Here is a 27,880-nt window from a genome sequence, read left to right on the forward strand (position 1 = left end):
GTTGTTGTTACTGAGAGGTGAAATGGTGCAGAAAGGAGTTCAACTGGACAAAGAAAAATTCTGCTGTTCGATCTGTCTGGAGCTACTGAAGGATCCGGTGACCACTTCCTGTGGACACAGCTACTGCATGAACTGTATTAAAACCCAGTGGGATGAAGAGGATCTGAAACACATCTACAGCTGCCCTCAGTGTAGGAGGACCTTCACACCGACGCCTGTCCTGGAGAAAAACACTGTGTTAGCAGATTTAGTGGAGGAAGTGAAGACTGGAGTCCAAGCTGCTCCTGCTGATCACTGCTATGCTGGACCTGAAGATGTGGCCTGTGATTTCTGCACTGGGAGAAAACTGAAAGCTCTCAAGTCCTGTCTGGTCTGTCTGACCTCTTACTGTGAGAAACACCTGCAGCCTCATTATGATGTAGCTCCATTAAAGAAACACAAGCTGGTGGAGAAGAAGAAGCTCCAGGAGAACATCTGCTCTCGTCATGATGAAGTGATGAAGTCGTACTGATGACGACACGGTGTCAGCAGCAGCAGAAAGGACTGAGAGGCAGAGAGAGCTGGAGGTGAGTCGACAAAACATCCAGCAGAGAATCCAGCACAGACAGAAAGATGTGAAGGTGCTTCAACAGGAGGTGGAGGCTATCAGTCGCTCTGCTGATAAAGCAGTGGAGGACAGAGGATCACACAGAGGATCACAACCAGTTTCTACACAACTACCCCTCACTGTCAGCACTCAGTGAGTCTACAGACTCATCCAGCATCAATATCCGTCCTCTGAGGGACTTTGAGGACGTGACCGCTGCTGTGTCAGAGCTCAGAGACAAACTACAGGACGTTCTGAGTGAGAAATGGACAAATGTCTCACTGACAGTGACTGAAGTGGATGTTTTACTGCCACAACCAGAACCAGAACCCAAGACCAGAGCTGAGTTCTTAAAATATTCATGTGACATCACACTGGATCCAAACACAACAAACAAATGGTTGTTATTATCTGAGGGGAACAGAAAAGTAACATTAATGAGATGTCAGTCTTATTCTAGTCACCCAGACAGGTTCACTTGGTGGTCTCAGGTCCTGAGTAGAGAGAGTCTGACTGGACGTTGTTACTGGGAGGTGGAGTGGAGCGAAGACGAGCTGATGTCACAGTCACATGTAAGAATATCAGCAGAGCAGGGAGTGAATGTAGATTTGGACAAAATGACAAATCTTGGGTGTTATATTGTGGCACAAACAGTTATATCTTTTGGTACAACAATGTCCAAACCCCCGTCTCAGGTCCTCGGTCCTCCAGAGTTGGGGTGTACCTGGATCACAGTGCAGGTATTCTGTCCTTCTACAGCATCTCTGAAACCATGACTCTCCTCCACAGAGTCCAGACCACATCCACTCAGCCTCTCTATGCTGGACTCCGGGTTTATTCCTGGTTTCATGAAGTCACTGCTGAGTTCTGTAAACTCAGATAGTCAGAAGTCATTTAAGGGACAGTTGGTTGAATTCTGAGTTTTAATTCTTCAACTTATTTCGTCTTCATGTTTGTTGCTGAGAGCTGATTGTTGTGACATTTCTCCACTGCACACAGATCAGCTGTCAGTCAAACATTGTGGGCGGTACTTTGACATCTTGTCATCTGTTGTTGTGTAAATGTTTGAGTTTGTTTAGGCGGCGCTCCTTCCTGTGATGACTTCTGTTTACCTGAACTGATATTTCTCTGTATGGAAATGTAAATGTCTCTGTGCTCCACATGTTTGATGAATATTTGTGTTGATGTGTTTGTATGTTGTTGTTTCTCTTCCACTGCAGCATCAGATCTTCATTTATTCCACATATTTTGTTCTCACTTTGTACATTTGCAAAGAAATCTGTCATTACATTTATATTTATTTGTTTGGCAGAACAAATGTTGTTGTTGTTCAGATTGATGTAGAAATGAGGAACTATGAGGTGTTATAAAACTGTAATTATCCTGATGATAATCAATAAGGAGGTGATTGATTATTGTCTTCTACATAGGTGAGATTCTGCCCAAACAAACGTGGCTGTGTGGATGAAGTGAATCTGTACATGAACTCATTGAACACGAGTCATTGAACAGACTTTACTGAACAAACTGAAGCTTTACAGAATGAACAAACAAATATGAACTAAATATTTTCTTCTCCTCTCCTACAGAGCTGATGGAGAAAATGTCAAACTAATATGAGAGTATAATAAAAACAAGACCACGGCCTGTTAACACTCCAGCTGCAACAATTATTCAATTATTAATGGGGTGGTAAACTGCCAACTATTTTGATAATCGATTAATCAGTTTGAGTAAGTTTTGAATTAAAAGTCCAAATTCTGTGATTTCAGTTTCTTAAATGTGAATATCTTCTGGTTTCTTTCCTCTCTGACAGTAAACTGAAGATCTTTGAGTTGTGGACAAAACAAGATATTTGAGGACATCATGTTGGACTCTGATCAACATTTTTCATCAAACAACTAATTAATTAGTGGAAAAATTATTGCCAAACTGATCAGTAATCAGGGGTGGGAGTAATTAATTACAAATACTCAAATTACTGTAATGAAGTAGTTTTCTGAGGTACTTGTACTTTTTTGAGTAGATTTTCAAGTCTGTACTTTTACTTGTGCTTAAGTATTCATTATACCATGTAATCTACTTAGTTCCTTTTAAAATCATAGTTGAGTACTGAGTACAATTTCAATTAATATCCAGACCTTTTATCTGCATTTCTGTAGCCAATAAACTGATCTGATAGCAAAAAAGCCAATGAAAACCAGGACACATGGACCAAAAACAAGACAAAACAAAAAAAGTATATTAATGACTGATCTTTAATTCATTTTTCATTAAGAATTTAACCAGTTACAAATGAATTCATGGATATTTAATCAGTGGAGTGCACAGACGCTCCACCTGTCTTCCATGTTCCACAGGGAGAGAGAGATTATTATTGTTGTTGTTGTTGTTATTATTTTTATTATGTAACTACCTTTTCTTTATTTCCTCCTTACATGTTACATTAACATGGTTACTGGAGTTGTTTCAGCTGTATTTGTATAAAGGTTATTGTATTTCGTTAAAAAAAATTATTTAACAAGAAGTTCAGGAGGACAATCAATGAATCATTTAAACACCTTCAGTGAAAATTACAAGTTGTTTTAATGTTCAGATTAATTGACGATCAAATCCTCCGAGCTTCTTCTTCTCCCACAGGCGGCGGAACAAGCGACCGCATCATAATGGTGAATAGAATGGGATATAAAACTCGATTTCCCAGAATGCTTTGCGTGATGACGGCGCGTTCTCCCGCCGCCCATTGTGAAAATGTCCCGGCATGCGTCAGTGCAGGGCCGAGAAGACGAGTCGTCATGATGGATTGTGCTGGTGGCTAACAGACAGACAGTTTGTTGTTAATGAGAGTTAAATAAAGTTTGAGACGTCTTTCATGTTTAAACAGAGAGGAGATTAACGGACAGTGAGCCCGTTAATGACAGACACACACACAGACAGCTAACAGCTAACTGCAGCGGAGACTGTCGGTGAGTGTTTGAGCTGCAGCGGCGCGGCGTTCAGCAGCAGGTCGGCCGGGCCGCCATTTCCCTCCAGCGGCTACAAATACAACGAAACACCGCTGGAGTTGTTCAACTTTACACTGAATATATTCAGAGTTATTGTATTAGAAATATCGCGTTAGTTAACTCCAGTCATGGTCAGAATAGCGTTAATGTCAGTGAACAACAGCAGTGTGTTTACAAGCTGAGCTAAGCTAACGGTTAGCCTGTTAGCAACGTTAGCAGCAGAAGCTAACTGTGTTAGCCGTACAAGCCAACAGTATTATCGGCAGCAACTTCGAGTGAAAGACCCACGGTAATGTTAATAACCAGTAAACAGTTCACAGTCTGTTTTTTAAATGGTCAATCGGAGCGTCTGTGAGCTCACAGACAGTTAGCTTTTAGCTCCCGTGAGCTAACAGCTAACTGACTGTAGTAGCAGTAAACCTCGTGTGTGGTTTTTGTTGTTGTAGCTCCTGATCGTATTAACTTCAGTACCTGTAGGACCGAGACGCTTAGGAGGAAAATGATCTCTCACATGTAGTGCGTGTACATGTGCACGAGTGTCCTGGTTCTGATCGGGTTTCTGGACGATCCTGGTTTCTGATCAGTCTGTTGTACAGGACAGAGTGGTTGAGATGAAGAGGGATCAGTACACAGATCACAAACTTGAACACTGTTATGATTAAGGCTGGGCAGTATATTGATGTTTATATCGTGTTGTAGTATGAGACGATAGATTTTGTGTTATATAATATGTTTATATTAGTTCTGTCGTGACATGACAAGTGTTGTCTGTTTTTAGTTTTAAATTTTGTAGTTAGTTTTTAGATTTTCTGAACTTTGTCTTTATCAACTTGGTCATTTCTTCCACATTACTGATGATTATTTATGAAAAATTTCATTGGTTAATATTTTGTGAAATCACTAATAATCATCCCTACAATATTGTCATAATTTTGAGGTATATGGTCAAAAATATTGTGATTTTTTTTTACTCATTCTATCCCCTCAGCTGCTTCCAGTCTCTTGGACTACACAGAATGTTGTCAGTCACAGCCTATATGATCAATAATTATTGATATCGACTGATATTTATCTTCACTATTGTGATAGATTTTTCAGTTATGTCACCTAGGCCACGTTATGATCATATTTACAGAAGGATGAATATTGAGGTGTTCCATGTAAATATCAGAACCCGGACACTCGTGTGCATGTAAACACAGTCACTGTCTGTCTGTGCAGAAACTGTTTGAGTTACATCTGAGGATGAAAATCATTAAGAATAGAGGTGCTATAAAATATTAGTACATTTTGAGTATGTGTGTGTATATATATGTCAATGTATATATGTACATTGTGTTTTGTGATACTGTATTGATTCTCAAAAACAGAATCATGATATCGTGATACCTGCAAAGCTTTGTGCCAGTGGTTCATTTTGTGTTGTTCAAACCCCACAGCCACATAGCAGTGTTGTTTTTTTATCTTTGTTGTTATGATTGCATGAATTTTTTTAACTTTGATTGTTTGCATCAGGTGATGAGTTCTTAATACTGTTGGCGGTATAAAATGATCACGTTTCTTTACAGTGTCGCAGTATATTGAATCGTAACCCCTGTATCATAATACGTATTGTTTCTGCAGATTCTTGAAAAAAAAATGCAACCCATAAGTCATAGTCTGATTTAAAGGTAATTTACAGATAATGTATATTTTGTTCACCATTTCTCTGCAGCACTGTTTTTCTGTGGTTTGGTTTGTTCTGACCTGTTTGTCTAGAAACGACAGTAACTGCTCAGTCCCTCCAGGAAGTCGTGATGTTGTGATTGCAACAACTCAAGAAACTTCAACCAATTCCTGTGGATTCTGTGCCACATTGCATTTCATCCAAACTCTGCAACTTTTCTGCAAATTTGAACAATCATTGTAGTGTCCCCCAGTTCTACCAATAAATTTTTGCAACTATATTTTTTATTTTGCCACAGGTACTGACAAGATCACATCTGTCATTGTTAAATACTCCAGAAAGGTCCAAAAGGATTCTACTTCTTTGTGAAATACCCGCCCGGGGACGTTTGTCGTTTACAGAATGCAGTTTTATTCTCCCTGGAACAAGTTGCCTTTGATTTTTAACGAATTACACACAAAAAAAAAATCACCACTTTCTTTTGAAGTTTTCATTTGCTCCTGCAATTTCATGACAGAAGAAAACATCACAACATGCTTTGCAGTTTCTTTTTTTTTTTTTTTTTTTTAGAAAAGTTGCCATGACATTTTAGGCTGCAACAATCCCAAAAGAGACCCATGAAATCTTTCAGGGACTGACTGCTCTTCGTTTGCCATCATCCTGTTTGTAGACATCTGTCTGATATGGACTGACGAACAAGAGCAGCTGTTTGGAACCAGGCCCTTATATTATTTTGTTCTTCTGTTCATATAAATTATTTGTCATTATGTCATATAGTCATCAGAGTGCACAAATGAAAGGTGGGTTTGTTATAACAGCTTCTGCCTAATTTATTAAAGAAAAAACAGCTTTAAGTTCTACCAGATGTTTAATTAATATCTAACACACACAAGGGAAAAAAATAAAGTAGTCTGTATAGAAACCACAGCATCAAAATCATCGTCCATCACAATGTTTCACTCTGCAGTCCCTCCAGGATTTCACAGGTCATTTTTCGGGGGAATTGTTGCGACGTGACAAATTGTCTAAAAAATTGCAATACAAGTTGTGATGCTTTTAGACATTTTCTTGCAACAAATTTGCAGGAGCAAGTGACAAGAGCAGAGAAAAGTTGCAATGTTCTTTTTTTAAATATCTAATTGATTGAATCAAAGGCACCTTGTTCTGGTGAGAATAAAACTACATGTTTTGAGTTTTCTAAGTGACCTGACTAAAGAGGATTACAGAGTTGGGAAATTGTTATCAGTGTAGAATTCAGACAACATCTGCTTCATTTGTAAATGAAGGAGGGTGGGTGAACACAAACCCTCAATGAAATGTGCATTTATGGTGTTTGTGTGGGGAACTGATTGGTGGAACTTGGAGGAACCTCTAATGATTGGCTGAATTTGAGGAAGAGTTGTGGTGGTAAAATCGCAGGGTTTGCTGAATTCACAGGGATGGGTTGAATTTCTGTGAATTCTTGCAGTCATTACTTTGTAGAGGGACTGACCGTGGAACCTCGTTTGTGCATCATAAATATTCCACATAGCCAGTGTGACATTAGAATTATTTAAATAAAACTTAAAAAAACAGATGCATTTTGTATATTATTAATGATTTATCGATTCATGTTTTCAACTGTCGGTTCAGGAAAATCGTCAACATTTGTAACCCCAGTGACACACCATCAAAATAATCATCTTAACTTCCTGTTTCAGTGACTTCAGGTGTTCACAGATTATTTTCCAGTAGGACTGAAAAAAAATATCTAATTTAGATTATTTTGACTGTTATTGTAATTATCATTTTTACATCATTATTCTTATTTTATCTTCATTATAATATTTTATATTCTTATTTTGATTGAAAACATGATGAAATGACAGTAGTGAGAGTTTTTGTGTGTTTTCAGTCTGTAGAATCTGATGTGTAGGACAGAGTGTCTCAGAGACAGAGTGTCTCAGAGACAGAGTGTCTCAGAGACACTCTGTCTCTGAGACACTCTGTCTCTGAGACAGAGTGTCTCTGAGACAGAGTGTCTCTGTCTCACCCCATTCAGTCATTTTAACACAGTTTACCTTTAGCTTTTTCTACACAGTTTAGCTATTGTGCAGCCCTAGTTCAGCAAAGTCAGGTTCTGTTGGACAGTTCTGTGTGAGAGAAGGTTCTGTTGGACAGTTCTGTATGGGAATGTTCTGTTGGACAGTTCTGTATGAGGAGGTTCTGTTGGACAGTCTTGTGTGAGGAGGTTCTGTTGGACAGTTCTGTATGAGGAGGTTCTGTTGGACAGTTCTGTGTGAGAGAATGTTCTGTTGGACAGTTCTGTATGAGAGAAGGTTCTGTTAGACAGTTCTGTATGAGGAGGTTCTCTTAGACAGTTCTGTGTGAGAGAAGGTTCTGTTGGACAGTTCTGTGTGAGAGAAGGTTCTGTTGGACAGTTCTGTATGAGGAGGTTCTGTTGGACAGTTCTGTATGGGAGTGTTTGGTGGACAGTTCTGTGTGAGAGAACATTCTGTTGGACAGTTCTGTGTAAGAGAAGGTTCTGTTGGACAGTTCTGTATGGGAAGGTTCTGTTGGACAGTTCTGTGTGAGAGAACGTTCTGTTGGACAGTTCTGTGTGAGAGAACGTTCTGTTGGACAGTTCTGTATGAGGAGGTTCTGTTGGACAGTTCTGTATGAGGAGGTCCTCTTAGACAGTTCTGTATGGGAATGTTTGGTGGACAGTTCTGTGTGAGAGAAGGTTCTGTTGGACAGTTCTGTGTGAGAGAACGTTCTGTTGGACAGTTCTATATGAGGAGGTTCTCTTAGACAGTTCTGTATGAGGAGGTTCTGTTGGACAGTTCTGTATGGGAAGGTTCTGTTGGACAGTTCTGTATGAGGAGGTTCTGTTGGACAGTTCTGTATGGGAAGGTTCTGTTGGACAGTTCTGTATGAGGAGGTTCTGTTGGACAGTTCTGTATGAGGAGGTTCTGTTGGACAGTTCTGTGTGAGAGAACGTTCTGTTGGACAGTTCTGTATGAGGAGGTTCTCTTAGACAGTTCTGTGTGAGAAACGTTCTGTTGGACAGTTCTGTATGGGAATGTTCTGTTGGACAGTTCTGTGTGAGAGAACGTTCTGTTGGACAGTTCTGTATGGGAAGGTTCTGTTGGACAGTTCTGTATGGGAATGTTCTGTTGGAAAGTTCTGTGTGAGAGAAGGTTCTGTTGGACAGTTCTGTATGAGAGAAGGTTCTGTTAGACAGTTCTGTATGAGAGAAGGTTCTGTTGGACAGTTCTGTGTGAGAGAAGGTTCTCTTAGACAGTTCTGTATGGGAATGTTTGGTGGACAGTTCTGTGTGAGAGAACGTTGTGTTGGACAGTTCTATATGAGGAGGTTCTCTTAGACATTTCTGTATGAGGAGGTTCTGTTGGACAGTTCTGTATGAGGAGGTTCTGTTGGACAGTTCTGTGTGAGAGAAGGTTCTGTTGGACAGTTCTGTATGAGAGACCGTTCTGTTGGACAGTTCTGTATGAGGAGGTTCTCTTAGACAGTTCTGTGTGAGAGAACGTTCTGTTGGACAGTTCTGTATGAGGAGGTTCTCTTAGACAGTTCTGTGTGAGAGAACGTTCTGTTGGACAGCTCTGTATGAGAAGGTTCTGTTGGACAGTTCAGTATGAGAAGGTTCTGTTGGACAGTTTTGTATGAGGAGGTTCTGTTGGACAGTTCTGTATGGGAAGGTTCTGTTGGACAGTTCTGTATGAGGAGGTTCTGTTGGACAGTTCTGTATGAGAGAAGGTTCTGTTGGACAGTTCTGTGTGAGAGAACGTTCTGTTGGACAGTTCTGTATGAGGAGGTTCTCTTAGACAGTTCTGTATGAGAGACCGTTCTGTTGGACAGTTCTGTATGGGAAGGTTCTGTTGGACAGTTCTGTATGAGAAGGTTCTGTTGGACAGTTCTGTGTGAGAGAACGTTCTGTTGGACAGTTCTGTATGAGAGAAGGTTCTGTTGGACAGTTCTGTGTGAGAGACCGTTCTGTTGGACAGTTCTGTATGAGGAGGTTCTGTTGGACAGTTCTGTATGAGGAGGTTCTGTTGGACAGTTCTGTGTGAGAGAAGGTTCTGTTGGACAGTTCTGTATGAGAGAAGGTTCTGTTGGACAGTTCTGTGTGAGAGACCGTTCTGTTGGGACAGTTCTGTATGAGAGAAGGTTCTGTTGGACAGTTCTGTGTGAGAGACCGTTCTGTTGGACAGTTCTGTATGGGAATGTTTGGTGGACAGTTCTGTATGAGGAGGTTCTGTTGGACAGTTCTGTATGAGAATGTTCTGTTGGACAGTTCTGTATGAGAAGGTTCTGTTGGAGAGTTCTGTATGAGAGAAGGTTCTGTTGGACAGTTCTGTATGAGAGAAGGTTCTGTTGGACAGTTCTGTATGAGGGGGTTCTGTTGGACAGTTCTGTATGAGGATGTTCTCTTAAACAGTTCTGTATGAGAATGTTCTGTTGGACAGTTCTGTATGAGAGAAGGTTCTGTTGGACAGTTCTGTATGAGGAGGTTCTGTTGGACAGTTCTGTATGAGAGAAGGTTCTGTTGGACAGTTCTGTGTGAGAGACCGTTCTGTTGGACAGTTCTGTATGGGAATGTTTGGTGGACAGTTCTGTATGAGGAGGTTCTGTTGGACAGTTCTGTATGAGAGAAGGTTCTGTTGGACAGTTCTGTATGAGGAGGTTCTGTTGGACAGTTCTGTATGAGAGAAGGTTCTGTTGGACAGTTCTGTTTGAGAGACCGTTCTGTTGGACAGTTCTGTATGGGAAGGTTCTGTTGGACAGTTCTGTATGAGGAGGTTTTGTTGGACAGTTCTGTATGAGAGACCGTTCTGTTGGACAGTTCTGTATGAGGAGGTTCTGTTGGACAGTTCTGTGTGAGAGACCGTTCTGTTGGACAGTTCTGTATGAGAGAAGGTTCTGTTGGACAGTTCTGTATGGGAAGGTTCTGTTGGACAGTTCTGTGTGAGAGACCGTTCTGTTGGACAGTTCTGTGTGAGAGACCGTTCTGTTGGACAGTTCTGTATGAGGAGGTTCTGTTGGACAGTTCTGTGTGAGAGACCGTTCTGTTGGACAGTTCTGTATGAGGAGGTTCTGTTGGACAGTTCTGTATGAGGAGGTTCTGTTGGACAGTTCTGTGTGAGAGACCGTTCTGTTGGACAGTTCTGTATGAGAGAAGGTTCTGTTGGACAGTTCTGTATGGGAAGGTTCTGTTGGACAGTTCTGTGTGAGAGACCGTTCTGTTGGACAGTTCTGTGTGAGAGAAGGTTCTGTTGGACAGTTCTGTATGGGAAGGTTCTGTTGGACAGTTCTGTGTGAGAGACCGTTCTGTTGGACAGTTCTGTGTGAGAGAAGGTTCTGTTGGACAGTTCTGTATGAGGAGGTTCTGTTGGACAGTTCTGTATGGGAAGGTTCTGTTGGACAGTTCTGTATGAGGAGGTTCTGTTGGACAGTTCTTTATGAGAATGTTCTGTTGGACAGTTCTGTATGAGAAGGTTCTGTTGGAGAGTTCTGTATGAGAGAAGGTTCTGTTGGACAGTTCTGTATGAGAGAAGGTTCTGTTGGACAGTTCTGTATGAGAGAAGGTTCTGTTGGACAGTTCTGTATGAGGAGGTTCTGTTGGATAGTTCTGTATGAGGAGGTTCTGCTGGACAGTTCTGTATGAGAGAAGGTTCTGTTGGACAGTTCTGTATGGGAAGGTTCTGTTGGACAGTTCTGTATGAGGAGGTTCTGTTGGACAGTTCTGTATGAGAGACCGTTCTGTTGGACAGTTCTGTATGAGAGACCGTTCTGTTGGACAGTGATGTTTATAAAACTGAAGGTTCTCTGATCCTGTTCTGGTTCTGAATGATCTATGATTGTTTGATGAGTAATTACTGTCTCAGAGCCCAAAACGACATCATGTTGTGAAACGTCTTCTTCTGTCCAACCAGCAGTCCAAAGCTCAAACACTCAAAGAAAAGACACAGTCAAGATGCTGTTGGCAGCAAATGTTTGACATGACGGCTGGAAAAATGGCTGAAATGATAAATGGATTAATAAGATCAGCTGATACCTCGTCTGTGGATCAGCTGACCCCTCAGAGTGAGACCAGACTCAGACTCCTCTACAGCTTTGAAGTGACTTCTTCAAAGTCACTTTTATAAGATGATGTCCAGTTACTAAAGAATTACTGTCCATCATCATGTTACTATATTTAATGATTTATTTAAATCGTATTGTTGTCTGTATTCTGACTTTGCCCGTTTAGTATAATTTCATTGTTCTTAAGTGTATGTCCATATTCTTTACACTTTCATCCGCTCTAAATGTTTATCAACGTGTCGTCTTCCTTATATGAGATCATCATACAGTATCTGAAACTATCTAACTAAACTAACCAGTGTAGGTGTTTACTTTCTTTATTTAAATTTTGCTTGCTTTTTATGAACTAAATTCTTTCATCCAGATTTTACTTATTGATATTTTACTCGTCATTGTGCACCAGTTGTTTGGTCCATAAGATGTCATAAAATACTGAATGAATTTTGGCTAAAATGCCTTTCCATAGTTGCATGCTACGCTAAGCTAATGTTAGCTGTGTAACCGTGGTGATGGTGTTGTGAGTATTTGGGGTTTCCTGTATTGAATGTGTCATCTTTGTACAGAGTTGCAGGGTGTTTTCTAAACCGAGGTGACGTCACAGTGCAGGTCAGCTCACCTGTCCGTTGGTGCTTTTGTTTGTTTACACTGATTGTTTGTAAACAGGTTGAGCCAGTGACATGTTTTATTTATTTCTTACTGATCGATTTGCTATGGATCTGTGATGTCTGACTCAGGAAGTCACTGGTTTGAAACCAGTCTGAGACTGAAGGATTCCTGCGGAGCTGCAGGACTCAGCAGCTCATTAAAGGAACATGCCAACATTTTGTTGTAGTGTCAGAGTTCACATCTATAATCACTTCTGTGTTTTTGTTACCTACAGACTGTTTGTGTTGAGTGAATCTTGCTGGAGTGTTGAGAACGTTTAAGTCATGTCGTCCTGTTCAGCCTCTCCAGGATTTAACAGGCTGTCTTTGGGATTGTTGCAGCTTAAAATGTCTAATTTCACAGCAGCATTTCGACAAGAAAAAAAATGCAGTATTTTTAGGCTTTTTTATTAAATTGCTGGAGCAAGTGAAAACTACAGAAGAGCATTGATTGTTTTGTTTAATTCATTAAAAAAAAGTTCTAAGTAACCTCACAAGAAAGGATCATGATTACAAAAACACAAAAAATCTGCCTTATTTGCAGATGAAAACATGCACCGGGCACATGTTCCACAAAAAGACTAAATCTTTTTGGAGCTCAAATTCAGTTAAAACTACAAGAACAAAATTATAAAATAAAAAAGGACGACATGTCAATAAATGTCTAACACTGACTTTTCAGTACCTGTGAAAAGTGAAAAATAAAAAAGAATAAATACAAAAACTGAATAATAAAAGAAAATACTGAGTCGATTCGTTGAGAAGTACACGTATGATGTTTGTAGGGGGACTGCTGTGATTGGTGGAACTGCAGGAAGCTACAGTGATTGGTCAGATTTGCAGAGTTGGGATGAAACTGCAGAATTCGTGGGGATTCTGATCACAGTTTGATCGTTTGTTCCTCTGCTGTGCCTGAAAAATGTGTTGCTGAACGGAGACATTGGAATAAAAAGAGTCCAAAAATTAAAAGTCCTGAAGTTTGTCTCCATCAGCTGTGATGATGTTCAGTTTGTGTCTGTATTTCAGCGTGACGTCGTCACATCAGTTCACCTGTAAATTCAGTTCCAGGTCTGTTTCAGTACCCGTCCACCACATGTGACACAGTCCAGATTTAAACGAAGCCTCAAGGCTTTTTAGTAATCACGTTAATAATCAACATTTTATGGACCAAAAAATTAATTAATTGAAAAAAATATTGTCAGGTTAATCATTAGTCGAAAATATGTCCAATTAATCGCAATAAGACCACAGTATTCCTGGTATCAAAATAACAGAAACAAATCTTTTTTCTTTTGTTTTTGAAAAAGTGAAAGTGTGAGAAAACGTCGTTATAATGAGGTTCTGTAGAGCTGCAGAGATGTTCTTACCTAAAACAGTTCGTTCTCCAGATGAAAGAAAAACGTTTGTTTGGTTCTGACCTCAGTAAACGTCACATCATCAGGATTTTAATAGATTTTTATTTCAGTAAATGTGAAAATTGTAATGCAGTACTGATCCTTTCCACTTATTGTCACATATCACCATGTCAGTTAAAATATCACTGTGTGATTTTTTCTTCTACCAAATCACACAGACCACCTCCAGAAAAATACTACAGTAATCATTTGAATGTTTTCAATAAAGTAAAGGTGTGAAAATGTTAAATGAGAAGTGCTGTCGGTCCGAACAGATTTCGCTGGGGGTGGGAGTCGCCATTAGTTTAGCTTATTGTTACTTTGGATTTTTTATTGTTGATGTTTGTTTTCATTTTATTTAGTAAAGTTATGCTCACCATTATTGTAAATTATGTTTGTATTTGTCATTCACAACAGGATCTTCAATAAATATATTTTATATATATCTAAATCATATTATTACAAAATCAGTCAAAATCATGACGAGGGATGAGATTTGTTTTCAGAATCTTCTCTGGATGAACTAACCAGCCGCTTTCTCCATCCTGCAGATATAACGTGGTCGCCATGGCGACGGACATCGGCTCGCCGCAGCGGTTCTTCCACATGCCGCGCTTCCAGCACCAGGCACCGCGGCAGGTGTTCTACAAGAGGCCGGACTTCGCCCAGCAACAGGCGATGCAGCAGCTCACCTTCGATGGGAAACGCATGAGGAAAGCGGTGAACCGCAAAACCATCGACTACAACCCGTCTGTCATCAGACACCTGGAGGTACGCAGCACGCCATGTTCTACTGGTTATTACTGACACGTTCTCATAAACACGCCTGGAAATAAAAACCCTGAGATGAGCTGTGAACTCAGGCTAAATGAATTCATTTTATCATTTTGGAAAGGTTTAACACACCACAGTATGTTTTTCTTTATGAAATATGACTTTTTTGAAAATTAATTGTTTCAACAACTGATCAGTTACTGGAAAAGTTGTTTCCAGATTGATCACAAGTTTCAAAATAGGTCCAAACATGTGAAAGCAGGTGGAGGACACGTCCTGTTTTCCGACTGACAGATTGAACATTGTGACGGAATAAGTTCATTCATTTTTCTCATTTATAGACATTTTATAGAAAGTTTGGAAACACTAATTTAAATAATCAAGTAGCGTTAAAAGTCTTAAATTTGTGTCAAATTAAGTTTTCCTTTTTGTAATGATATGAAACAGATGGTTGGTTTTTAAACCTTAAAATGTTTTTAGTAATTGATCAATAATTAGGAATTGATGTTATTTAATCATCATTAAAGCAGCTCTGAGGTAACTATGGAAACCAAATGAATGTGTGAGTTCATGTTTTCATTTATTCTGACAGATTTGTTTGCTTATGTTTTTTAAAAAAAACACCTGATATCAATATATAACCAATAATCTATATCTAAATATTTGTGTGTGAAGTGGACAAATACACTGTAAAAAATGCTTTTTAGTGAAAATCCCATTCTGAAGAAAAATCTTTAATTTATGTTTTATGAAGTCTGATATTTGAGTAAAAATGACGGGTCAATAACTATCAATTCTTTCTTATTTGAACCATAAATGTGTCTTATGTTAAGAAAAGAAACTTATTTTCATGTGCTGTTATTTATTATTATGTATTTCACATGAAATTATGAATAACACTAATTTTCCCTCCAGTGATTTATTTAATTTGTTCCAATAAATCCGACTCAAACTTTGCTGCTGTTCTTTCTAAGCTGGTGAAAATTGTACAAATTTAAAATGATCAATGATTTTATCTCCTCTGATTCTGCACTTCACTGTTTTACAAAACATATTTTGAAATCGTACATTATATATATTCATATGTTTCTGTTTGAATTACCAAAAATATATCAAATGTTGCTAATAAAACAAAAGATATGAGAACAATCTGTTTCTGTCGGCATATGTTGGACAGCTGATACACTGAAACCAGTTATAGATCAATACATATCTGTGATCAGCCGATAATATCAGTGTGTGTGCTGTTAAAGCTGCTGCAGTGAAGCTCAGGCCTCCTGTGGAAAACAGCAGGACTGATTCAACAAAATAAACTACAAACATAACAACAGAAATGAAATGATGTAAATAAAAATCACTTCCTGCTTCTTTTTAACTTTTTAACTTTTTAACTCAGGCTTTTTTTATCTGATTGAAGGAGAATCTGACCTGGTGTCAGACATGAAAAATGAAAATATATAAAACCAGATCATCTTCTCTCTGATGCTGTAGCTCATGTAGACGCATCAGGATTAAACCGAGAGTTTATAACCTGTTATAAACTCTTTAATTATCAATAAACTCTTGAGGCTCGAATTTCTTTCTTTTTTTTTTTACATTTAAAGCTTCTGTGGTGTTTCTCATGTCTGATCGTATTTTATGATGTCATCACCCTAAAAAATAAATAAAAACCCTTAAAACCAAAGTAAAGTGTCAGATGAAATGATTTAGTCTTATTTTAAAACTTAAATCATCTTAAATGTGTATAAGAAGTTTTAGACGAGTGAAAATGTCCTTTTGAATTAAAAACATGTTTGTTTTTCTTTTTTCAGTTTAATGTAAAAACTTCTAGAGTTGATGAAAATATTTGGATCACACAAGTCTATTCTACCAATATTATGATTCTACTATTTTTACTGTAGTCTGATTTTTATCTGCGACTGTAAACAAGAAGCGGCTGTAAAGGGATAGTTCACCCAAAAATGAAGATTCAGTCTCAGAAGAAATAAAGCGCTCTGTTATCTGAAGTTAACGGTCTTCATATCTGTTGAGTTTTGAAGCACATGACAGTATTATAAAGGCTTTAGAACACGTTTATATGCTGATTATTAATGCTACGTTAAAATAATCCACTCTGAAATGTTTGTGGTTCCTCTGTAGAACCGTCTGTGGCAGCGAGACCATCGAGACTTCAGAGCTGTTCAACCCGACGCAGGATGTTACAATGATGTGAGTACACACGGACCAATCAGAATGCAGGGTATTACAATAATCTTATTAGTGTTATTTATTATTATTATTAGTGTTAATAAAAACAAATTCTCTGATTTCAGTTTCTTAAATGTGAATATTTTCTGGTTTCTTTCGTCTCTGACAGTAAACTGATGATCTTTGAGTTGAAAACAAAACAAGACATTTGAGGACGTCGTCTTCGACTCTAATCAATATTTTCTGATATTTTATGAACCAATCAACTAATTGATTAGTGGAAATTTATTGCCAGATTGATTACTAGTTGAAAAATGGGTCTGACGTACGTCCATGAAGTCCACCTCCTTTTCAATTGTCATGATTGTAACAGGATCAATTTTTCACCATTTTCTGACATTTTATAGACAAATAATCAATTGAGAAAATAATCCATCAGATTGATCACCTATTTATAAAGTGTTGTGATGTGGGTCATGTCACTTTTAAAAAGTGGATCCATAGAAAAAGATTGATTGTCAGCTGTTTGTGTATTTATTATTTCCGTCAGACCTGCTTCCATCTGGTTGATTCTTGGAGTTTCTGATTTTATTTGATAATAAACTGAGTTGTTTTAGATGTTTTGAAAAAAAGAAAGCACTTTATCAAAATGCTGTCAGGCTGTTTGAAATGTGAATCTTCTTTCTGTTTTACTCCGTCAGCGTCATGTTTCCCTAAAAGACTCAACAGTTTGAACCGTTTTGTGTTTTTGCCGCAGCTCGTTCCTCCGGTGGGAATGTTGAACAACCCGATGAACGCCGTCACCACAAAGTTCGTCCGAACCTCCACCAACAAAGTCAAGTGTCCCGTGTTTGTGATCAGGGTAAGATGCTGCGTCACCCGGACCGTCTGATGGAGGCATAAAACAAACAAATAAATAAACAAACAACTAAATACTGATGTGTCTGTGAGAAGATGTATCTGTTTGTTGTGAGGCTGCGCAGTCGGTCACAAAATGATCAAATCAGAATATGGCCAAGTGCAAAGGAAAAATGTGAGAAAACAGAAGTGTAATAACGTCCTACAGAGACGCTCTGTTCTCCAGATGAAAGCAAACATGTCTGTTTGATTCAGACGTCACATTATTACTGTTTTCATAGTTTTTATTTTCAGTCGATGTGAAAAATTTAATACAAAAGAACCGTTTTGAAATGTATCACATTGTGATTATTTTAGCTGATGTTGCCGTCGTGACATGATTTGTGATACCAGAGGTAATGTTCATTGTTTACATCATTATTCTCATTTTCATTGAAAACATCATTATGGTGTGATTTGTGTGGTCCAGGACGTTTCTGCAGCACCATATTTAATCTAAACTTATAGTTTGACTCACATTTCATTTTTCACATTTTTCCTCCAGAAATCTGAAAGTTGCTGTTGGGTCATATCGTGATTTCAACAAAATTCTCATTAGTTGTTCAGCCACAATAATCACAATCAGACTTTTTTACTGAATGGTGCAGCCTCAGTTTGTTGCAGATGTTGAATCCAGATGTGAGATCAGCTGGTTAAACTGTGCTTCCTGTTTGTGTCCAGTGGACTCCTGAGGGTCGACGTCTGGTCACCGGGGCCTCCAGTGGAGAGTTCACTCTGTGGAACGGACTCACCTTCAACTTTGAGACCATTTTACAGGTAAACATTCACCTGTAGCTCCACCCGGCTGCCTGAAGTTTGGGTCAGACGTGTTTGTGATTCTGCTGCAGTTCAGTGTGTTTCTCTGAAGTGAGGTTTGTCATGAGCTCCAGAGATTTTCATATTTTGTTCTGTGGTGTAAAATTCATCAGGGGTTTTCACATTTAGACCCAGGTCAAGTGAGGGATGTGCATCCATGCACTCCACCTGTTTTCACATGTTTGCACCTGTTTTGCAATTGACGAGATTGTGACAGGATCACTTAATTAATTTTCATTATTTTCAGACGTTTTATGGAGGAAACAACTAATCGATTGATCCTAAAAATGACTGACAGATTCATTGATAATGAAAATAATCAGTTGCAGCCCTACAAAGACGTTTTCTTTACTCTGTAGAATTTCTGGAGCACCATGATTATTTTGCAAACAAAAATATTGCCTCTCCTGCAATTAAAAAGTTTTGATAAAATCAATTAAAATAAATTATTTGCTGATGAACTGAAACAAATCAAACGTCTCATCAGATAAAGCTTCCTGACCTCGTCCCTCCTCGTCTCTCTGTCCTCTGCAGGCCCACGACAGTCCTGTCCGAGCGATGACATGGTCTCATAACGACATGTGGATGCTGACGGCGGACCACGGCGGCTACGTGAAGTACTGGCAGTCCAACATGAACAACGTCAAGATGTTCCAGGCTCACAAGGAGGCCATTAGAGAAGCCAGGTTTATACCCAATCTCCCATTTTCTGTAGTTCAGGCCAGTCTATGCCGCGTGCTGTCAGCGCCGCAGTACGACGCTGCAGCCACACGGGGGCACCACATGTTGTTGTTGTTGTGGTTGATTAATGACAGATGTAAGTGTGTGCTGTTGCAACACTGCAGTGATCTGTTGTTGATGTTTCTCCTCGCTGTGTGTACAGAAACAATAAAGTCATCACTGGTTTCTTTCAACTGGTTTGGTTAGGCCCAATGGTTTGGGTGGAGAGGAGAGGAAAAATAAACCAATAAAGGCCCAGCAGGCTTTCACTCTGACCAATAAAGATTTAGCAGGGATCAATAAAGTTTAAAAATAAAGTGAATAAAGAAAAGCTGCTGCACACAGACACACATCAGCTGTAGATGTTTTAAATAAAGGTCAAACACGTCAAAACACAAACAACGGATCCTACGGCTCCCATAATGCATTTGGATCATAGTCTGTCATTAGAGCCTCCCTGCCTGGTAATCAAACACCACGCCTCCAGGTCTGATGACATCACTGTGACATCATCGGGCTGTGTTCAGTCGACTGGTCCTGGTTAGTAAACAACTTGATGTGTAAAAATCAGCTGACTGGTCCTTTAACTGGACAGGAACACCTGTACACTGATGTCATCAGGTGGTTTGTGGTGATGTCACACTGAGGTGTTTCTGTTATTCTTTCTTGTTAGGTGAAGCTGCAGCGCTCAGAAACAAACTGTTGCCAGCAGAGAACTACACTTCCCATGAGTCTCAGTGAGGTCTCTTAGGGCCCTTCTCCACCAAATAAGCCCTGGTTCTCGAACCGGTTCAGTTCAACATCCTTTGAACCTTGGTGCTATCAAAGAACCCGCCCACGTTTCCACCTGTTGTGAGCACAGCCATCGCAGTCAAAGATGTGGCCACCAGAGGGCAACACACAACCACCTGTACAACAGGACACACCCACTTTGGCTCCCGTGGAGAATCTAGTTTTTGGTTCCAGCTGAGAACCAACTCTTCAGTTTTGGAACCCGTTTATTTCAAAATTAGGTTCTTGAAGCAGATCAGGGCCAGTTCCTTGTTGGTGGAAAAGGGTCTTTACAAGTTCCCCGTTCACCTGATGAGCTGCTGCTATCTGAGGAAGACCTTTATTAATGTTAGGGAGAAGTAATCTGATTACTGTCTGCAGTAGAGAGTAGTCTGTATGGAAGTCCACAGCTGCCGGTGTTTAACGTTCTGTTTCCGTTACATTGTAGATCAGTTTTCATGTCTGTAAATGATGTCATCACATGACCTCTGAACCAGGAAACAACAGTTACATGTTTTGTCACAAAACTACGAGAAGTGGGAGCCGCGCCACCTTTTGGTATCGGACTCGATCGTCTGGTCAGCTCGTGTCACAGAACGTTTCAGAACATCAGAGGTTCTGACTGAACCTCTGGTTTGGAGTTAAGTTTCATTATAGAAGCTCTGAGGCCCAGAAAAAAACAACAACTCTAGATCCATTTTCTTCTTCTGACTGATGGTGATGATGATTATATTATAATTTTTAGATACTTCCTCCTGACAGTCGACAATTTTCAGTTCTTGTTTTTTATCTGCATCATTGTACACTCGGGCTGCAACGTATCGCAGCTGACCCGTGTCCCGTACGGATCACGGTTGACCCGTGTCTCGTACGGATCGCGGTTGACCCGTGTCCCGTACGGATCGCGGTTGACCCGTGTCTCGTACGGATCGCGGTTGACCCGTGTCTCGTACGGATCGCGGTTGACCCGTGTCTCGTACGGATCGCGGTTGACCCGTGTCTCGTACGGATCGCGGTTGACCCGTGTCTCGTACGGATCGCGGCTGACCCGTGTCTCGTACGGATCGCGGTTGACCCGTGTCTCGTACGGATCGTCCTCTACGGTTCTGACCACATGTGAGCATCATAGTTTTTCTGTCACTGTTAGTTCTGTATAAGTTCTAAAAGCTGAAGTCTCCATGCAGAGCTGCAGTGAACAGAAGGACAGACGCTGCTGTGTGCAGCTCAGCTCTCAGTTAAAAGTCGTCACGTCGCCTCGAGTGAAATCCAGACCATAACTTTTTTCACTGATGTAACTCTGCTGTCACCATAGAAACAGATCATCAAACTGTGATGTTGATTGAAACTTTGGTGATCAGCTGTCTTAACTTGTCCACAGCTCCTCTCTGCTCACCGCTGCAGCTCTGTCTCACCCCGTCTGTCACACAGTGTGTCTGCTGATTGATCAGGACTTCTAACCAATCAGATGTGCTGCTGTAGGCGGGACATTGAGCCAGACTACAGAGTGTAGTTGTGTATTATACTGTACAGTGTATAATGATCTAATATATGTAGTACAGCACTGTATAAGTTCGAAGTTTTTAATATTATTACCATTATCATTACTATGATCATTATTATTACATCACATCACTATGGTGATAATTACAGACAGACAAAGATCAAAGACAAGTGCATTTTTTAAATAATTTAACTCTAATCCCACCACTTTTTTCTTTTTTGCTGATCTGAAAAATGATCCGATCTGTGACTCAAACCTGTGATACGATCCGAACCGTGAGTTTTTTGATCCGTTGCAGTCGTTTTGTCCACAGATCAATGCAACAGAATGACAGACTGTAAACAAACCGAGTCTCTAAATCACCACAAACCACAAAACTAACAGTGATGGAAGCAGAGAAGAGTGATAGAAACAGAGCGCAACTGACGCACCGTCAGACGCTTCACCAGAGCGCACCGCCGAGCGCAGGTCAGCTGACGCGCCGTCAGACGCTTCACCAGAGCGCACCGCCAAGCGCAGGTCAGCTGACGCTTGTTTCTGTCTCTGACAGACTCAGATTGTTCTTGTTAGTGTCTGACATCATTATGGAAGGATCACTACAGTCAGAGAGATTTTTTTTTAACAGGAAGAGACGTTTGGTTTAAACAGAAACAAAAAAATTACTAGACTCCCTTTGAAAAACATTGTCTTCAGCTTCATTCAGACTAAACAGAAACTAAAACTTTCCACTGTCCCGACAATCAGGAGGACGCTGGATGATTTTAATTTCTCTGACTGAAAATGTGACGTCTTTATTTGACCGACAGCAGAGACATAGGAGGTGACACATAATAAAAGTCCACAGGAACACGTCTTGACTGTGAGGACACCTGAACTTGATATCTTCAACCCAGAAAATGAACTGTGAGGTTTAATATTTTAATCAAACAGGAAGTGAAATATACTTTGAATAATAGATTATTTTTTTTATATTGGTGCTGTGGACTTCCATAATAATGTTTAATCATCTCGTGTATAACTCTCCTTCAGGCAGGCTCGGGTCTCTTAGCTTAGCTTAGCATGAAGACTAGCAGCAGGTGGAAACTGTTAGCCAAGCTCCATCAGACGAGAAGAAGTGCACCGTCCAACAGCTCAGAACAGTTCCTGTTTAGTTAAATGGACCAGTTACTGAAGGGTCTTCAGCCAGTGTGAGAAGTTCATGTCCTGTTCGGTGTTTTACTTTGAAGGTCTGTCAAAGTCCAGAACTGGATCTTTCTTTTAACAGCTCAGGCTGCAGTCAGACGACTTTTAAAACCGTTAAAGGAAATTAAAGCTGAACTGCAGGTTCAGTTGTTTTCAGTATCTGTTGTTTTTGTCTGAACAGTTTGTTAAGAAGTGGAAAGTGACGTCACTCAGCTAAGTTTTATTTATACTTCACACTGATTGAAAGTGTTTTACTGCACAGACACAGACAGGAAATCGAAATAAAACAAGTGAAGAAGACACAGCAGCAAGAGTGGTAATAATAGTAATAACAATAATCAGAATCAGGAAAGTTGATTCATAAGTAATTGTAACAGATTTAATTGTCTTTAATCGTTTTAGGCCACTGTTATAATTGAAGCCTAAAATGAGATTAGATCTTTTCTTTTATTAGTATCATCTCTCAGTCCTCCAGGAATTCGACTGCAACATGACAACTTCCTGGAGGGACTGATAATAATACATTTGTCTACTTTTTAGCCTTTTAAAATAAGAAAAACAATAACAAAGACATAAACTTAAATATGCAGAGAAACTACAACAATGACAGGGATCAATAATGAAAATAAACACTGTGGAGACGACAGATCAGATCCTCATCAGCCACGTCAACCATGTCAAGCAACTTTTAAACTAATGTACAAAATCAGCAAACGAAAAGTTAAATGTTTCCATCAGTTATCATGATGTCAGTGTTAGAAGATAAACAGTTGGAGCCGTTTCTTCTCTCAGCTGCCATGAAACCACAGACGTTCCAGTCAAACAAGTCGAACACGACGTGTGAACAGTGAAAACAGTATAAACAAATGTGTAAATAGTGATAAGTTGAAAACAATGTGTAATTCGTTTTCACAATTGAAAATCATGTGTAAATAGTTTTGACAGTTGCAACGACATGTAGTTTTAAAAGTTAAAAATGGCGTGTAAATAGTTTTAACCATTTTAAAGTTTTAAAGAACATGTAAATAGTGAAACAGTGGAAAACGATGTGTAAATAGTTTTGAAAAGGTGTAAATAGTTTTGAAAAGGTGTAAATAGTTTTGAAAAGGTGTAAATAGTTTTGAAAAGGTGTAAATAATGACAATGTGACGTTAGTTTCATCCAGCTGATTGTATTGATCATAATTAGACGATCAATAATTGTTTTTTACACGTCTTAACTTGTAGTTTTTTTGATAGACACATCAAATGATCAGTTCTTTTTTATTATTGATGAATTGTTGATCTGGCTCCTGATTGATTGTGTGATTGTCCGTATAAAGTGATCAGGTGTCCATTTTTATCTGAAAATCTGCCCATCAGTCAGAGAAAGAAGTTCGGCCCGTCAGTCAGTTATTTTCTTCACTGATCGATTATTAATCGATTATTGGTTGTTTGTCTGAAAATGTTGATCGGTATCCACGATGACGTCTTTTAATGTTTTTTATTTTGTCCACTCTGTTGGAGACAGAGATGTCAACAAACGTCTTTATAATTAAATATTTGTAACGTGTGATTTGTGTACGAGGACGAGTTTGAACCTGATTTAGTTACGTTTTGATAAAACTGATCTGATGTCAGTGTGAAGCTCAGCTGCCTGTTCAGGTAATATGATGTCACAGTCACATGACCTCAGACGTGGGGTCAAATATTAAATACAGATAAATAAAAATGACTTAGTATGAATTAATTAAAATAATGTTGAAGAACTGACTGTGAGGCGTTCAGGTGTCTTTGGTTTTCACACATACGCCTCAGCTCACACACGTTAATTGATTCATTAGTCAACAGAAAGCAAATCAATTAATTGATCCTGACACAATCATGTCAATTGAAAAACAGGTTCAAACATGAAAACAGGTGGATTTTGTTTGGACTTGTTTTTCAACTAGTGATCAATTTTCTCACTAATTAATCAGTTTTTATTTTTCATGTCATGAATATTTAATTTAGTTGTTGATAAATTGTTTTAGCTCTGTTCTGACAAACAACCTCCATACTATCATAAAAATATGATCTTAGGACGTCCTGTTGGACAAACGTCCAAACATTTTGTTGATTAAAAGAGAAACTAATACGCAGATTAATCATTAGCTGAAGGTTACCTGTTTGTTCATGGAACGTTTTTTCCTTCTTTGATCTCATTCAAAGATTTTAGAGTCTTTTATTCTGAAGGTTTGTGTCCAACATTTCACAAAGAGAATAAAACTTTACTGTGAGACAAATTTATCTGATCAGGTGTAAAAAAAACCAAATCCGATCAGTACGTCAGTAAATATGTTTATACAGACGTGTTCTGTTGTTCTCTGAGGTGTGAAACACTCATGACATCATCTGTGTTATTTCTAAAGAACCTTTTATACAAGAGATGCCGTGTTTTAAAACAAAGATATGACCTGGACATAAAACACACAGACTGAAGGATAAAATGTGAATCTAGTCATAATTCATGTAAAACAAGTGAAGAATAAAACTCACGTAAAAATAAAATTTGATTTAAATCGTCTGCACATGAATGAAACTCACCTGATTTAAAAACAAAAAAAAGTGGGGATGAATGACGCAGAACATCAGATGGAAAATAAACTTCATTCATAATAATTATAAAAATAATAGTTTAAAATAAAATCAGTAAAAATACAACATGAGTGTGAATCCGACTCTCAGGTTTGTATCAGGACAGAAGTTTCTGTTTTTCTTTTAAAAACAGGCTCGAAGTAACTAATTAGAAATAATCAAATCACTGTAATTAAAGTGATAGTTCACCCAGAACTGAACGTTCCCTCAGTGTCTCCTCCTGTTCTGATGTGAGGATGATGAAGATCTCCAGTTCATAAAACTCTCCTGGAGCTTCAGTGGAAAACAGAACTGCAGACAAATCCAGAACAACTGAACGGTGACCAGTTTGAAAATGTAAAAAAAGAACACAAAAAAACCCACAGAACGTCTCCGTGCTGCTGGTGTGCTGTGATCCAAGTGTCCGTAAGCCGAGACATTAAATTTTGACCCAGAAAGACGTCATTTCCACCATGTTTTTAGTCTAAATGTGAACTGCAGCCTCTCAGACCTGATCCTCGTCCACACGCCTGAAGCAGGTCACAGCCTCTCGACCAAACGACGCGGCTGCAGCAAAGAAATGATGTTCCTCTTCTATGTCGAAGTCCTCGGACATTTTCTTCTTTGTTGAAAGTTTGTGAAGTCGACTGTGCGTCTAACAAGTCAGTGTTTCTGAGCAGATCTCTCTCTGTTGTCCGAGTCTCTTCCAGGTAGCATGTAAACACAGGTGTGAAGGTATCGAGATCTCGTGTATCTCGTGTCGCGTCACACAGATCGTGTTTCAGACTTCAGGCGCGAGGATGAAGTCTGAAACAATCTGATGAAGTTTATTGTGACATCAGGGAATGAAACAAACTGTCACTGGTGTTTTTTAAATATTTGATATAATTTAAGATAAACACAAAAATCTGCATTATTTTGTGTTTAAATGTTTTAAATCCTGACGTCGATGTGACGCGTCGATATATCGGCTTTAATATCAGGCAACAACTTACAGGTTGACTTCTGATATTAAATATAAATATTTTGAGAGTTTCTGTTCAATGTGAAGACAAAGAAAATAAAACTTGAGTCTAAATATATTTTCATGGCAGCATGGAACATAAACAAACAAAAATAAAAGTTATGTCTTTGTTTTCATTTAAGTGGTTTAAGAAACTTTCAATAAATAGATATTATATGTCTGATTTGACTTTGATTTTAAAGTCACTATTTGATTAAAATTTTGATTTGTATTTTTTTCTGACAGCGCTGACAGTGTTGGACTGCAGAGTCCCGATTAACAACAACAACAACAACAACAACAACAACAAGATTAACACATAATTGGTTTTATGTCCTAATAACTGCCATTTATTTTCTGATCCATCTTTGATAAACAGTTTGGTTTTATTTAATTTAATTTTCAGTTCATGTTTCAGGATATCAGGTCTGTTTCATTCATTTCTGTGGAGAAAACTGAAGTAAACAACTATTAAAGATGTAAACAGGATGATGAAACGTTAAAACAACCAAACAGCTGAGAGAACAAACAAACAAACAAACAAACAAACAAAGCTTTTAAAGTTTTTATGATTGTTAAACATAAAAAACAGAGTACAGAAAATTGAGTAAAATGTTCTCTGATAAAAACAATATTGAAAATTGATCAGAAACATTCTACAGTTATCATTTGTGTCGTTGTTCGTGTAAATTGATCCCTTAATCAGTTGTTGATTCAATTAAATATTAAATATGATGTGAAATAACATTTAAAATAACCACAGATTTAATCTAACACACCTGTAATAAATCAATAAATTCTCCTTCATGAAGTCAAAGTTCAGTTTGTGTAACTGGTTAAATGTTAAGAAGTACTCGAGTACTCTACTTAGAAGTCTGAGTACTGGCACCACGTTTTACTCGAATACATTTAGTTACTTTACAGATTCAGATTTTTTCACACAAACACTTTGAGAGTTTATAAATTCTGATGTTTTGATCTAAATCAAATTATTCTACAGCTGAAGCATCAATCAGTTAATCAGTTAATAGAAAATGATCATTTTTACTGTAAAAATGTTTTAATATTTGTAATATATCTGTAATAATGTTGAGGTTTGGACAAAACAAATGTGAAGGCGTCACTTCAGGTTCACTGTGACAAACCAGTCAATCAATCAATCAATCAATCAACCAATCGATTAATTTAGAAAATGATCAGCAGATGAATTCATGATGACAATAATAATTCAAACAGATGAAATGAGCTCAAACACTTCCGGCAGTAAAAAACTATTTTTACATCAATGACTGAGTCACAGTTTGCACCAACTGATAATCAATATATTTATTGATATTCTTCAGTTTCATATAAAGTCTCAAATGACTAATACAGAAACAATAAAAACTAAAGTAATAAACATTAAAAAAAATAAAAAGTAGATTTAAGTAAAGTGATTTAGGATCTAAAACCTGCAGCTGTTTTTGTGTTTGTCAGAAATCAGTTTTGATCAGTTAGAATAAATAAAGTGTGTTTTGTCCTGGAGCTTTTCATCAGATCTCATGGTCTTCCTCTCCACATTTATTCATTTAGACTCTGTTGTCCAGTTTTTCCCCCACAGATAATAAATTTGCCACATGTTCAGACGACGGCACCGTTCGGATCTGGGACTTCCTGCGCTGCCACGAGGAGCGAATCCTCCGAGGTACTGACCCGCTGCTGCAGAAAACACTGAACTGTCCCTTTAAAATCAGCTGGTTACAGCTGATCCTGATGCTATTAATCAAATCAATAAAATCTGTTTCATTTAAAGTGACACTCTTCATCACGTCTGTAGATTCACAAACGTTGAGTTTCTCCTGAAGCAAATTTAAAAAGTGATCTAGATTTTAACTTGAGCTCAAATAATGAAGTTTTTGATCCGACAACCAGAAACTGATCAGGGATTTTAGATCTTTTAAGAATCAGTTGAGTCCTTTTTTTAAATAAAATACCAAAGAAAAGTCGTGGCTTTAAAAAGTGCAGGTTTTTATATGTTGAAGAGGATTCGTCTTCGTCATGATGTCATGACCCAAAC

General features: G+C 38.6%; 2 protein-coding genes across 3 annotated transcripts in view; both read left to right on the forward strand.

Annotated features, from left to right (window-relative positions):
- The first annotated feature begins 17 nt into the window (after positions 1-17).
- On the forward strand, positions 18-1,813 carry LOC146317205 (E3 ubiquitin-protein ligase RNF135-like). Its single transcript, XM_084732750.1, is given in 4 exon segments — positions 18-356; positions 514-673; positions 675-1,129; positions 1,132-1,813. Coding segments are annotated over 4 exon segments (1,287 nt in total). The 5' UTR covers positions 18-22; the 3' UTR covers positions 1,470-1,813.
- Positions 1,814-3,331: 1,518 nt separating this feature from the next.
- The window catches only part of wdr33 (WD repeat domain 33), a 43,948-nt gene continuing 19,399 nt past the window's right edge, over positions 3,332-27,880 (forward strand). Inside the window, exons 1-7 of one of the 2 annotated variants that reach the window (XM_084731698.1) lie at positions 3,332-3,552; positions 13,931-14,150; positions 16,293-16,361; positions 17,098-17,202; positions 17,919-18,014; positions 18,588-18,739; positions 27,411-27,508. In XM_084731698.1, the coding sequence (XP_084587824.1) occupies positions 13,947-14,150; positions 16,293-16,361; positions 17,098-17,202; positions 17,919-18,014; positions 18,588-18,739; positions 27,411-27,508 (724 nt within the window). In that variant the 5' untranslated portion in view covers positions 3,332-3,552; positions 13,931-13,946. Of the gene's footprint in view, positions 3,553-3,584; positions 3,881-13,930; positions 14,151-16,292; positions 16,362-17,097; positions 17,203-17,918; positions 18,015-18,587; positions 18,740-27,410; positions 27,509-27,880 lie in introns of those variants that run through there. The other variant, XM_084731699.1, reaches the window with a different exon arrangement.

The sequence above is a fragment of the Lutjanus erythropterus genome, chromosome 12 (genome assembly GCF_056507025.1).
Source record: "Lutjanus erythropterus isolate fLutEry1 chromosome 12, fLutEry1.hap2, whole genome shotgun sequence".
NCBI lineage: Eukaryota > Metazoa > Chordata > Actinopteri > Lutjaniformes > Lutjanidae > Lutjanus > Lutjanus erythropterus.